Source organism: Metschnikowia bicuspidata (genome assembly GCF_001664035.1).
Source record: "Metschnikowia bicuspidata var. bicuspidata NRRL YB-4993 chromosome Unknown METBIscaffold_1, whole genome shotgun sequence".
Lineage (NCBI taxonomy): Eukaryota > Fungi > Ascomycota > Pichiomycetes > Serinales > Metschnikowiaceae > Metschnikowia > Metschnikowia bicuspidata.
The window spans coordinates 591,070-604,948 of NW_017387731.1; the positions used below are offsets into that span (position 1 = coordinate 591,070).

Sequence of the window (13,879 nt, forward strand, 5' to 3'; positions counted from 1 at the left end):
TGAACCGCCAGCCAAGGTTTTTGTCATAGTAAAGGTGTCTCCGCGGACAGCTAGATGACACGAACGGCTGCAAATGCCGGGCTTCAGGAAACAAGGATAACCCTGGTCCCGGAGTTGCGATCTCAATCCGGCCTGTCAGGTGGTCCGCCGTGTGCTCCGAATGTTCTGGCTTCTAAATTCCAGCCAACCGGATCTCTGCCAGCCTGACTCTAGATTGTCCCGGCCATTTGGGCTCCAAACCTGGTGCTGGGACCGACGCCAGAATGGCGTTTTTCCTTAATCCGGACAGCGGCTACTGGGACAGAGCCCCAGGCATGCCATCCGGCACGGGCAGAACAAATCAGTGCTGTCTTCTCGCAGCGTGCTTCTTATATCCACCTAGCCCAAACGCTTTGGCATTGGCCAGTGAAGGAGTGCAGTATGCGGTCATACTGATTCCAGCAGGGTCCATAATCAAATGCAAACAGACATTGAGGCCCCGATTCGTGGCGCCCGCAAATTGACACTACGAGAAGTCTCCAAGCCGGGCCCGCGCCATTAAGGCAAGACCCACTGTAGATGCGTTTGCTGGCGGCCTTTGAAGAACATGGAACCTAGCTGGTCGAAAAGCCTGCCTTTTTCGGTTCCAGCTGTTTCCCTTCTTCTCCTTGTAGTCTGCTCACTTCTTTTTTCTCTAGTCGGTCAGGTTCTCTCCACAAGTTACGGCTGTCTCTTTTAACCGTTCCAGTTCTCCTCTTCTATTGTTCCAGTTCTTCTCTTCTGTCTTGTCCAGTGCCTCTCAGCGAGCGGTATTGTCTAGTCTTTCCAGTGTTCTTATCCAACCAGTTCGATCTCCCCAGCCGGCTCATCTTCTCCAGCCTCCTCGAATGTTGGATGATCTCAATCAGGCCCGAATTCAACCGATCCCAAACTCCGTGGGATTGGCCTGTTCTCGTCGTCAAGGGCAATGTCTGCTTGTCTTCCATGGTGCTGCCTTGTTATTTATGCCACATCGCTCAGCTGCTCAATCTCCTTAAATCTCTTGTTCTAGAGCACATAAACGCCCTTTTCAGTCGATTGACTTGCATTTCGCATTGGTGTCGTCGCTGATGAACCCATGATAGAACAATCATCCGCACCCATCATAGACATGGAAATTCTATTCTGTTGCAAATGCTGTGGCTGAGGCTGAGAGTGGAATTGGGTATAGCCAGCGGATCAGTTCCTCTGGTCTTGTAGCCTGTCCAGTTCCAGTCCAGTTCTTCTATTCTCCTGGACGGTCAGAGTCTCATGTTCTCTATTCTCCAGTTCTTTCACCACCAGTTTTCTGGCTTTCTGGCTTCTCGGTCTTTCGGGCTCTTTATTTGTTTCAGCTCTTCCCATTCTCTGACAGCTTCAGTTTCTATAGTTCGTCAACCTATTAGTTGTTTAATCTTCCGGGTTCCAAGGCTCTTTCAGCTCTTTGAGCTCTTCCAGCATAGATTGTCTAGCCACTGCAGATTTTCTGGTCATCCCCAGCAGTCTCCCAACATCTGAACCCATCAGATTCAGGCCTTCTGTTTTCAGGCCCCCATCTTCCAGGACTTTTTTCATTCAATCCCTCTAGTTTTTTCAAGTTATTAAGTTGCTGTAGCTACTGCAGGTATAGTCATATAGGCCCCGGCTTCCGGCAATACGCCCTTATCGCTCACTTTCAAGATGGTTCCCTTCAGACACCAAAATCATTTGTAACTTACAAGGGCCCCAAACGGGCACTACCCGGATTCCAGCGGCAAACCACGAACGACCGGCTGCAAAATCCTAGGCTTGGGGCAGCGGCAAGCCGCGGTCGTGCGCCGCCCAAAACACGCGCGCGGATCTCGTCTTCCATCAACAACAAAATCTCAATTCTCTCTTTAAAGTCCAACTGCTTCTGCCACCGGATTTCGTGTGCTCCCCGAAACCCGCCCCACTCCCCGCTAATCGTGTGCTTTCACCTTCGATTGTGCCTGTGTATTACCGAGTCTTCGAGCCTCTTCGTCCTGACTGTGATACTAGCTCAACAAGCACGCATTACCCGCCGGGCCCAGCCAAACCAACGTTTGAATAGCAGTGTTCCAGCTACCCGCCCTTATTATCAGCTGCTGACTGACAAAGCACAAACACAAATAGAATTACGGAATCCCTTACGCAAACTAACTGAGCGACGGACTCCAGCAAACACACCAAGCACAAACACAAACACAAACATCAATACCACCAACCACCCACACCCCAAACGCCAACCGAAAACACCGAACCATGCCAATCCGCAAACCCCCCGTGCCTGCCACCCAGTACAAAGAGCCCTCCGAGGCCTCCGCGCCCCTCGGCTTGGCGTCCTCAATCACCAACGGAAACACCGCGGACGGCGGCATCCGCTCCGTCACGTACAAGTCCGTGTATGCCGCGCAGCTCACCGAGGAGCTAGATATGGCGCGCCGGGCCGTGGTGGCCGGCGACGCGCACTTGACCCGTGTGGTCCACACGCCGTACGCGACCGCCGCCACGGTCGCCCGGCTCCAGGAAGAAGTGGCCGCGCTCCAGCACGTACCGGCGCCCGAGCCGCGTGCCGACGACACGGCCGACTTGAACACGCAGATTGAACACGAGTTGCGCGGCTCCGGTGCCTTCAGCGCGGCCTTGGCGGGCCGCGTGGCCGCTGTTGTGGGCGGGGCCAGCGCGCTCAACCGCCGGCACAACATGGGACCTGTGGCCATGCCTACGCGTGCCCATGCAATGGAGGACGTGCCTGGCTTCGATACGCTGATCTACGCCCGTGCCGTGGAGCGCCGCCGCGAGGAGGCGCAGCAGGAGGCCGAGCGCCAGAGGCTCCTCTCCGAGCAGGAGCAGCAGCAGCAGCAGGAGCAGCAGCAGCAGCAGCAGCATGAACAGGACGCGCAGCAGCAGGACGAGCTCCATGCCCACGCGCTCCTTGCCGACCAGGCGCCGGTCTCCGTGGATGCCGCGGCGCCGCCAATGCATCTCCCCGACCCGTCGTTGGAGGAACTTTCGTACGCAATGGACTCCGAGGTGCTGATGGCCGCGGGCTACGCGGACGCGTACATCCCGCTGCCGCAGCTCCCAGACCAGCTCCCGCCCATAGACCAGCTCGACGCGGCGTACTTGCAGGGCCCGGACCAATAGTGTGGGCCAGACACAGAGTCTCTGGCGCGTGATTCGGGGGGAGCGGCCCGTACCGCGGACTGCACGCGCCTGTCGATGCCCGTGTGCCGTCTCAATACTACGAGTCGAAACGCCCCGCCAGAGAGTATAGGACTGTTGATGTGGATGTCGCAGACTGCCGCCACCATGTGTGTGCGCTGGGTTCGGAGCATCGAGGGTCACGGCGCCTCTGTCGTGTGTGCCTAGGCATTGTTTCTTTCTCATACACAGGGAAGTCGGAGTCAGCCAGGGCATTGGGAACTAATGTCTTGCGGCCCCTTCGAATGGGTGTGGCCCGCAACCCAGGCCTTTGCCCCGTGTCCAGTATGTGGGCCAGCACATCGAGGCGCATGAAGTACATAACCACATAATCAAATGGTTCGGGGCATTCTACGTTTCTACAGCTGCGTCTTTCCTGGCACAGAATCAGAGGGTCTGATTGTTGTGCAGCTTGGGTCACAGAATCATAGGGTCTGATTGTTTCGTACAGCCTCGTCTTTCCTGGCACAGAATCAGAGGGTCTGATCGTTTCCCACAGCCTCGTCTTTTCTGGCACAGAATCATATGGTCTAATTGTTTCCTACAGCTTGGTCTTTTCTGGCACAGAATCATATGGTGATTGTTTCCTACAGCCTGGTCTTTCATGGCACAGAATCATATGGTGATTGTTTCCTACAGCCTGGTCTTTTCTGGCACAGAATCATATGGTCTAATTGTTTCCTACAGTCTGGTCTTTCCTGGCCACAGAACCCAAGGGTCTGATTTTTGTGCAGCTTGGATCACAGAATCAGAGGACCTGATTGTTTCCTACAGCTTGGATCACAGAATCATAGGACCTGATTGTTTCCTACGGCCTGGTCTTTCGTACAGAATCTGAGGGGGCGTTGGCCCACGAACGGCAACCGCCAGACAGCGCTCCAGTCGGCTTCACCCAGCACCCCGCCTAGAGGCCGCCAAGCACAATGGACTTAACCACGGTGTACTCGTCGGCCCCGTACTTGGAGCCCTCGCGGCCAAAGCCCGACTCCTTGACGCCGCCAAACGGAAGGCTGGCCTCGGAAATGCCACCCGTGTTCACGCCCACCATGCCCACCTCCAAATGCTCAGCCACGCGGAAAACACGCCGCATGTCGCGCGTGTAGAAGTAGCCCGCCAAGCCCACGGGCGTGTCGTTGGCCAAGGCCACGGCCTCGTCTTCAGACGCGAACTTGATCAACGGGCACACCGGCCCGAACGTCTCGTCGCGGAAAACAGCCATGTCCGGCGTCACGTTGCCCAACACCGTGAGCTCGTGGTACAAGTCGCCGAGCTCGCGCCGCGGCCGGCCGCCTAGAAGCAAGTCCGCCCCCAAGGCCTGGGCGTCTTGCACGTGCCGCGCCACCTTGTCCATCGCCCGACCGTGGATCAACGGGCCGTGGGTCGTGCCGCTGGCCAAGCCGTGGCCCAAGGTCGTGGCCGAGCGTAGCGCCCGCACGAGCTTCTGCGCAAACTCGGCGTAGACGCTCTCGTGCACGAAGATGCGGTTGGCGCAGATGCACGTCTGCCCGCTGCTGCGGAACGCGGACGCCACGGCCCCCGCCACCGCGTCGTCGACCCGTGCGTCCTCAAACACGAGGAACGGCGCGTTGCCGCCCAACTCGAACGAGCATTTCTTGACCGTCGCCGCGGCCTGCTGCATCAACGCCTTGCCCACGGCCGTGGACCCGGTGAACGTGACCTTCTTGACCAGCTCGTGCTCGCAGATCGCGCGGCCCGCCTCGGCCGAGTCGGCCGACGGCACGATGTTGACCACGCCCTTGGCAAACCCGGCCTCGTGCGCAAGGTGGGCGAGCGCAAGGGCCGTCAAGGGCGTTTCGGACGCGGGCTTGACCACCGCAGTGCAGCCCACGGAGAGCGCCGCGGCCAACTTGCGCGTGATCATGGCGGCGGGGAAGTTCCAGGGCGTGATGATGCCGCATACGCCCACGGGCTGCCGGATAGCCAAGATCCGGCTGGCCGCGTTGCTGGAGCTGATGATGTCGCCCGTCGTGTGCGCGGCCTCCTCGCCGAACCACTGGAAGAACGACGCGGCGTACAGGACCTCGCCGGCGGCGTCTGCCAACGGCTTGCCGTTCTCGAGCGAGATGATCGTGGCCAAGTCCGTCTTGTTATCCACCATCAAGCGGTGCATCCGCTGGAGCAAGTCCGCGCGCTGCCGAGGGGTGGTGGTGCGGTACAGCCGGAACGCGTGCTGGGCACTCTCAATGGCCCGGGCAAAGTGTGCCTTTGGATGCGAGGACACGTCTGCTAGATGGGCGCTTTTGTGGGGCACCCTGCCGGGGTCACGCACCCCGAAAGTGGCGGCGGAAGACACCCACTCGCCGTTGATGTACGCCTGCAGCCTGAGGAGGCCTTGGTTCTTGACCAGCTGGGAGAGCCTCGCCGAGATGCCTGGGGATGCGTTGGAATAGCGCCGCACTGAGGATACAATCATGATGGCGGGACTGCAACGTGTGTGGCACCAGGGAACACGTCGGGGGGCCTCAACAGAAAACGCGTGTAATTTCCAACGATGGGGCTGACGTCACGCTAGAGAAGCAACCAACGTCGCCCGCCATGGCAATTGTGGAGAGCAAACCCCGAGTCCTGCACCCACGAGACCTGTCTGCGTTGCGGTGCATGCACGCGAACGCATCTCTGCGCACGCGAACTATCTTGAGTCGGCCGAGAGCACGCCTCCGGTTTTGCCCGGGGGTGTCCGGGATTTGCAATAACGCAATCTGTTTCATGGTATACCAAAATCAAGTCACTAGTGTTTTGATATAAACGCCCAACAACCGAGACCGGAAGGGAGCTGCACGTCTTCTCTGGCCCGTGGAAATTCTTCGCCGTTGGACTGGCCGACTCACTGCTGGTCTTGCACCAGACATCGTCACGTGTCATGTATGGATGAAACCACTCAGAAGCGGCCATGAAGCCCTACTTGGGTATTCTGACTTGTTTGGTGAAATACTTTTCATCGGCTTCACACGAACACCCCCCCCCCCCCCCCCTTGCAAAGAGTTGGTGAAAATTCTCTATCGCGTTAGTGAATGTGGGCGGGCACTGGGGGAATGGAAAATCAAAGCCGGGGTTGGTCGTAGGCTGACTTCAATTTGACCGAGTGGCGGAACCTTTCGTCGGTGAAACTGCCATATTTCCTACCGTCGATATTCTCGTGCTTTGAAACAGAGCCCGATGAAATGAGCTGATGCACGGAACTCTTCTTAGTTGAGTTTAAGTCACCCCAAATAACCATAGAAGTGCTTTTCGCCTCACATGATTTGTTTGAGCTTTTTTTAACATTTTCTTGTAGTCTTTCCCGTAAGATACAGACTTGCACTGCGTTTACATCGTTGAAAGAAAGGTCCCAGTGCAAGTGGGTACTGACAATCCCAATCTTCTCTCCACTGTCCAAATGTTGTTGATATGTAAGAGCAATGTGGTCTTTCTTATAAAACGCTTGAGCAAGTCTCTCGTCTTCTTGTATCGGGCGGAGCCCATGCACACGGTGTTGTACTCTAGGTGCTGCTCTTGAATTAATTGAAATCAGAAATGAAGTGGAATCCACCTTCTTGGATTACACTTCACTCATTGTCAGTCTAAAGTTTCAAAGGGTATACTCGAATAGTGAGCATAAGTCTCTGAAGGTCTTTCCTCTAGATTTATCAGACATATCGCGTGGTAACGACTGACCTGAAGGTTTTGTTTATGCTTTCTATCTCCGCTTAAATTGTCAAGTGTTCACTGAAGCTCTCACTGAGAATTTGAAGATCATGGATCTCACATCACCCAAATAGCCAACAGTTGAGCCTTTTCTTGGTTGGTCTGCTGCAACGAGCAGTGAGGATATCCTAGAAAGAGGCCTCAGCAGCTCAGTAAATCTCACACTTAACATTTGACAAACTTAAGAATTCGGCCTGAAAATGAATGCAGCTGCATATAACCAACTATGATGAAGCTGTACGAAATTGCAACAGCGGCTGCCAATTTTCGTAAGAACCTTACAGGGTCGTCAGAAATAGGCTTCTTCTGGCAGATAGTGCCATGATAGCATCATGGTGCGGCGTCTTCAGAGCCGATTTCTCACTGTCTGCTTTTCTGTGAATACACATTAATTATCAGCTGACTGAGAAGGACATACTTGGAATATATTGGCTGACTCAGGGCCAGTTCATTTAATGTGCAATGTGGCTTTGAGTAGCGTTGTCCTGTCTTTTGCACATAATTGTATTCTGATGTTCTGTATTTGCTACATGTGACGTTAGTAGTGAGAGTGAACATCTCCAACAAACGCACCTCAACATTTGTACAAACTATAAAATATTAAAATTTGAGAGGCTCGCCCACAGACTCATTGAACCAGGAATTTGTCTAATTCCTAAAGGTACCGATTTTCTTGTAATTTGCGGTCATCATGAGCGATGTTTGCCGCTAGAAATATTGAGATCCGGGTTGAGTGACAACTGTGCCAAGTCCACTCATTTCTCTATTATAAAAAAGCAAATACGTTTTCAAATACAATACCCGAGGCATCTATCAAGACCCAAAATATCTTTACTGACTTGTTAGTATTTCAATACTATACCAAAAGATGTTCGGCAATCAGTAGTCTTGGTAGGCTCTCAGTAGTCTTTCCAGGCTTTGGTAGTCTGTTCAAGCTTTCCATTCTTAAAAGGAAAGTGTCTCGGGTACTTTTTGACCTTTGGAATTGTCCTGTGATCTGTTCGAGCTGCCAAGTCGATCGATGTGACATTTGCCTCACGCAACTCTGTACATTTCTTTGGAGTCGTATTTTCTGCCGGGGTTTGCATCGGCCTCGATGAAGGTCTGTTGCTTCTAACCGTTTTTGAGTGAATTTTGCTCTCTACCACGGAAAGATCTTCGAGTAGCGGTGCCTCAGGTGCAGACTCGTGGCTTTCTGGAACTGGGTCCATTTGGAAGTTTTTAAATCGACTTCGCTTTCCTTTACATTTTGCTTGTATAGTCACTATACCGTGGTGCCGCGTGTTCTGCTCAACTATCGCAAGCCGGCTTACTGACTCTTTGTTGTCTGGCTCCTTGGGAGCTTTGTCATCCCTGAGTACAAAGCTTTTGATTCCGGAAGAAATATTTCTCAAACTTGAATGCTTTCTTTGAGAATTACTGGGAGATGAAGTTTTACCTCTACTTGGGTTAAACGTCATTAAATTATTTGTATCATCCGGTTCTTTCTGTTGGTTATTCTGGGTTCCATCTCGTGTTTCTACTTTAAGTGCCAGCTTGAAAAACATTTTGAATGAGCTTCGCCGAGAGCTTACATATTTTTCGTCAAATGTCTGGATATTATTGCTAAAGGAGACTTTTTTGGGTGCGTTTTGCAACCCGCCAGGTACTGATTTTTCATGGTTTTCTGGATGGTTCTTTCCTTGTGCTCGTAGCAGATTTCTCTTACGAAATCCACAAAAGGCTACTCGTGACCGGCCTCTGAGAACAGTTGGCTTTTGTTTTGGGCAAACGTAAATAGAAGGCTTCGCTCCAACCCTTCGTATACGCCCATTTTTTTCTGCGTGCAGTGGGGTAATCGTCTTTGGAAATCCACTGTTTTGGGGAAAGATTTCCCATTCTTTATTTTCAGGTTCCTCCATTACACGAACTTCTAAGAATACGGCTCAGTAGTAGCATAAGGCGAGATTCTCTGTTGAGTTAAAAATTTGGAGTTTTGTAGTGTAGTTTTCATGCTCAGTGGCATGTCTCAAATGCTCCATCATACCTCAAAACTTGCTCTAATGTTGTCGCACTAAACAGATCACAAACTGCGAGAAAACAAGATTAAGAAAAATATAGACGATAATTTCGAATAATGAGAGATATTTAAAGTAATAATGAGAGAAATATGAAATTTATTGTGTTTTTAAACTTGCTCGTTGATTTTGTTGCCTAATCCTTGAACCCTTCTGCTCCCCTTTCAAAATTAAGCAGAGGATATTCACAAAATTTATATGCCATGGCATTTTAAGGCTGTCATAACCCCTTCGATGGAAAAGTATCTTATGTAAACTAACCTTCTATCGGAATCAGGACTAACCCATAGTAATGGGTCACGCTAGGATAATGAAATCCTGTGCGTTCTTTTGTTCATGCTTCTGTTTCGACTCTAACTGGAAGCTTAAGTTTGCTTTTGTGCCTAAATATCGTTAATCCTTTTATCTGTGATCTTGTCCTTTCATCTGATTAACGATTTATAAATACTGGCTTATCAAAAAGTGGTTTTTGTGCCCTCTCCTTGAGAGATGCTTGATATAAAGCTTTGTCAAACGCTCATTCAGTCTATGGAATTTTTTTTCGGCGAATGAGGGACTCGTCTGAAGTCTGAGCTTGTAGACAAGATTGGAAAAGGATTCATGACCAAGCTCAGATATAAATATAATTACGCACGAAAAAAAATGGAGTTAAGCACCGTACTCAGGTCAAGATACTGTGCTTCAAAGTGATATTCTGTCTTTTTAGGCCAGCAAGGAGGCTTTTGTTTCATCCTTCTATAGCAGATGTCTTTGATTTAGCTTTTGAAATTGATGAAGCAAATTTGCTTCCTCTGCCTCAATTCCAGACTCAACCAAAATTCCATTCTTTGGGAAGGGAAGTATTTTCAATATAAAAGCACAGACAAGAGCGGGGTGTATGGACTCGTTGAGAGATGTCGCTACCAAGAAAGAAAAAACAACTCTTTCAAAAATATCTCTAGATTCTGTATCTGAAAGGACGCAGTGGCAGTAGATTCAGCTCTTTGAATACCATGATGAATTCCATTTCTGATACATTGTGCTACTTGTTTGAACATTGATAAATGTTCAAAATTGAAGAAAAGATGACTTCATACGATGCAAATACAAATATTTGTGATCAAAGAAATGGAAAAATTAACTAGCGCAAAAAGTTAGCGAATGGTCTACTTTCCACCTAGCAGGTGCGTACAACATACTAACCAATGAACCGCCTCGTCATATAATTCCGGTTAAATATGCATTTTCGCGGCTAGCTTCTTGTTCCTATATGTAAGAATTTATATATTTATTGAAGTCTATCCTGCATTGAAACAATAAGCGGGTCCAGAGCCTTGATCAATGTTGTAGACAGTCCTAGTATAAGTATACCGGGCATATCTTGGTATAGCATCTAGGGTGGTGGAAACATGTGAATGAATAGTACTATGGTGAGGAACACATCGGTGGGACTTAGCTTATTGTAACGTAAGAATCGATTAAGAGGTTAAAACAGATGTAGATCAATGGAGACATGAAAAGTTTTTCATGTCTTATATAGCTGACCACTGCGAGAGTGGCTTCGCCTTTAAAGTACGTAACCCAACCACCATACTGGTGATCGGGTCATCTATCTTAACAATATCGAAACAGCGGTTACGTTCTTTCTTTGCATCTTCTTATCATTTAGGAAGTTTAAACCAAATACGCGGCAGGAATGATTTCACTCAAAAGAGGAGTTCGTGATGTTGTGACCCAACCAAGGAAATAGCCGTCAGAGCCAACTAATCATGACTTTTTTTGGTATACACGAATCATAAAGTAAGGCATAAAGGTAGCAGTCTTAAAAAGTTTCCTCTGGTTCAAGTTTCTAAGCTCTGTGAAATAAAACCCAAATCTGAAATGTTTTTCCTATGTTTATTTGTTTCTGTTGAAGTCTACTTTGCACTAGGCGAGCGTTGAAACTATAGGCAGGTTGCATACCAATAACAATAACGTAGACGGTCTTTCTTAACAAAAGTTGAAGCCTTTTACTCACAGAAGTTGTGGAAGTAAGGACAGAACCAGTGGTGAGATTGTCTGGAAAAAACAGGATAGACTAAGACCCGAATTTTATGTTCTTTTGAGAAACATAGGGATCCTGGTCTTTAGTGAGTCTCAGAACGAATTCTCTTCAGTAGTTGATTAAATGAAAGCCTCGCAGGTGACCAACTAACCGGAAAAAATAAAGACAAACGCGCGGGAAACATTTATCAAATTTTGACGTCTGCTAATAACGGCAGCTCTTGTATCTACCAGATTTTGTTTTGAAATTATAAAAAAATCGTTCATTCATCACTATAAGAAACGATACACAAAGCAAAAGTTTGGGTTTGTCACGTTATGACTTTCAGACGCTACTCTATAAAGTAGAATTCAGTCTTTCCATGAACCTTGCTATTCTAATTGACTTAAGCTGAAGAGTTGATGCGAGAACATCAGAATACTCAAAATAGACTTTTTTTTGACAGTCTTTATCTCAGTCTCCATTATTATGGGCCATTGTGTTTCTCATCAATTCAGGCGAACTATTTCTGAAAGCCCAATGACTTAAAAAACAAGATGATCAGTTCATAAGAGTGAATACAACAGACGCGCCCTTACATGAGATTATAAAAAAGTGCCTAACTATATCAATGACTCGGCCTTGCAGTTGAGGACTATGCCCGTCTGATAAAAATAAAATGTATTACTTTTTTGCCACGGTTTCACTGGCTATATAAAGACATGGGTTTTCTAATTTTTTAGATGTTCTCCCAAAAAATTCAAACAAAGAATCATTCCATGAAGGTTTTTGCTATATTTTCTCTTTTTTCCTTGGCTTTTGCTCAGATCATAAACGGTCGTGGATATCACCTGAATTTTATGTTTGAAAAGCTTTCCCTTGTCTTGAAGAAGGCCTCGGAAAGACCTGATTTCCGTAGCTGATCCGGTCGTACTGACCTAGTATCAAATACAGTAAATACGTAAAACAAGATAAGAGAAAACCCACGAGAAAATAATTTCTAGAAAATAGAACCACTGGTTTCTCTTTAAACTAGCTGTATGTGATTATTTCCTTGAGAATTTTGCGAACATTCAAAAAAAGTCTGCGAAATATTTAAAAGGTTTCAGTATGACAGCGAGATATTTTAATATCACAGCTAATGCAAAGCTTGAAAAAAATAGGTGTCTTTTCCTTTAATCTTTGAAATTAGCTATCATCAAATATACATACTTTAGTAAAGATTGCCCTTGAATTTGAGTCCACCTTCGGGTCAGGGATAAACGGAAGGCACAGGACGTCTCGACATCAAGTACCAATTTGGAAGCTATTTTTAGATTTCGGGGATGAGTTCGTGACTGTTGGTCCACGTACCATTTGTGCTTCACATTACCTTTACTTGCTGCAAACGCTGAACCAAAAAGATTCAGTAGAGCTACACGATTAAGTCAAAGCGCCGGAATCAAAGTTTTTATTTAAATAAAGAGAGTGAAGTGTGGTTAAGTAAGTGATAGAACATTCGTTTCTGTTTTGCAAAACATTCAAAATCGCCGCTTGAGACTTGGAGAGCAATGATGATAATTTATTTTCAGCTAAAAACACCAAATTAATTCAAAACTAATCGAAGAGTGCTATTTTGCAAACAAAAACCTTCTGCACGTGTATGCCACTATGTATCCGGTGTCAAAATATTTTTGCTGGCAATCCCGCTGGCAAAAAATACTTGGCCTATCCCATATCCACATATGTATGCACATGCATATATAACACATTGCTGAATAAATCTAAACAGATGCATCTTACGTACTAATGCGATAAAATTAAGGCTTACCCGCGTATAGCAACTTCATTTTGCCAATGAATTTTGAAACATTGGCTTATTTTAGCTATGTAGAGCCCATAGGTGAGCCAATCGATTTCTAAGTAGGGACGATTTCTAATGAGAATGAACCGGGTATTTTCCAGGGCCTACAGATAGATAAATTGGGTCTGGGATATGATTATCGGCAAGAAGGCACCGACTTCATTGTGCTAATTGTAGCCAACTGTCCATGTTTTTCTGATACTTCCAATGCTTTTACGTCAGGGTATTCGAATGATAGTTTGTAGTTCAAATTTGTCACGTCTGTTGTCAAACTTTGTTATCAACTCAATCCAAAACTTAAAACAAATTAGGAAAACATGAACATTTTAGATATTGAGATTATTTGTGTTAAGATCCTGGTGTTGGAATACAAATTCTCAGTCATTTCCCCACTTTTCCAATATCTGACTGAAGGCCACCTGGCCTTTTTTCGTGCACATCAAACTGGTCATGCTGTTTTGCTCATGAAGTCTTTTACACACCCTCCAATCCGAAGATGATAAAATAGAGTCCATATTCCCGAGAACTGTCTCCTTGGCTTAAACAAGTTGGAAGCCATTAACACTCGTTTCTTAGCGGAACTTTCTACTTTCTTAAATCTGATGCAGTATTTTTGTCTCTTATTTTCGTGACATACCTATTGTTTTAATATTTAGGAATCCAAAACTTGGATTTCACTCTTTCAAAACGATTAAAATTTGTTTAAATCTCGTCAAAGACTTGTCAAGCCCTCATAGATTATTAATATGACGTTTTCGCGTGCCGGTGTTTACCCATGCACAATTCTGTAGAGGTTTCAAGGGACCAGTTCTTCAAGTTAAATCTTTTACGTTCCTACTTTTCTTCATATTCAGGATTTTCATGTCTAGTTTTCGAACTTTTTTTTGTTTCTCTACTTTGGTGCTTGGTTTTTTAATTTGCAAGTCTGAGGGGTTACAAGCATCTAAACCGGTGCAATTTGAATTCAGCGTTTTGAAGAAACCCGATGATAAGAGTGCCCAGGAACTGTGGCACATTAGAACTCGTAGATAGAAAAAAGATGTATTAAATGTGAGGATTCAAAATTGGCAA

General features: G+C 47.4%; 3 protein-coding genes across 3 annotated transcripts; 1 reads left to right on the forward strand and 2 right to left on the reverse strand.

The window, feature by feature from the left end:
- Window positions 1-2,259: 2,259 nt before the first annotated feature.
- METBIDRAFT_9172 (uncharacterized protein) lies at window positions 2,260-3,144 on the forward strand (the record flags this gene model as incomplete). The annotated part of the gene is made up of 1 exon (XM_018859329.1): window positions 2,260-3,144. One exon carries the CDS (start codon window positions 2,260-2,262, stop codon window positions 3,142-3,144), a length of 885 nt encoding a protein of 294 aa, XP_018713303.1.
- A 961-nt stretch (window positions 3,145-4,105) lies between these two features.
- Window positions 4,106-5,635, reverse strand: UGA2 (Uga2p; the record flags this gene model as incomplete). The annotated part of the gene is made up of 1 exon (XM_018856821.1): window positions 4,106-5,635. The coding sequence occupies one exon, from the start codon at window positions 5,633-5,635 to the stop codon at window positions 4,106-4,108; it is 1,530 nt and encodes a 509-aa protein (XP_018713304.1).
- Window positions 5,636-7,445: 1,810 nt separating this feature from the next.
- Window positions 7,446-8,859, reverse strand: METBIDRAFT_29405 (uncharacterized protein). The gene has a single exon (XM_018855396.1). The coding sequence runs from the start codon at window positions 8,364-8,366 to the stop codon at window positions 7,806-7,808; it is 561 nt and encodes a 186-aa protein (XP_018713305.1). The 5' UTR covers window positions 8,367-8,859; the 3' UTR covers window positions 7,446-7,805.
- Between the last annotated feature and the right edge of the window lie 5,020 nt (window positions 8,860-13,879).

Coding starts and splice junctions, on each gene's coding strand:
- METBIDRAFT_29405 (XM_018855396.1), bottom strand. CDS start 8,366: ATGACGTTTAACCCAAGTAGAGGTAAAACTTCATCTCCCAGTAATTCT.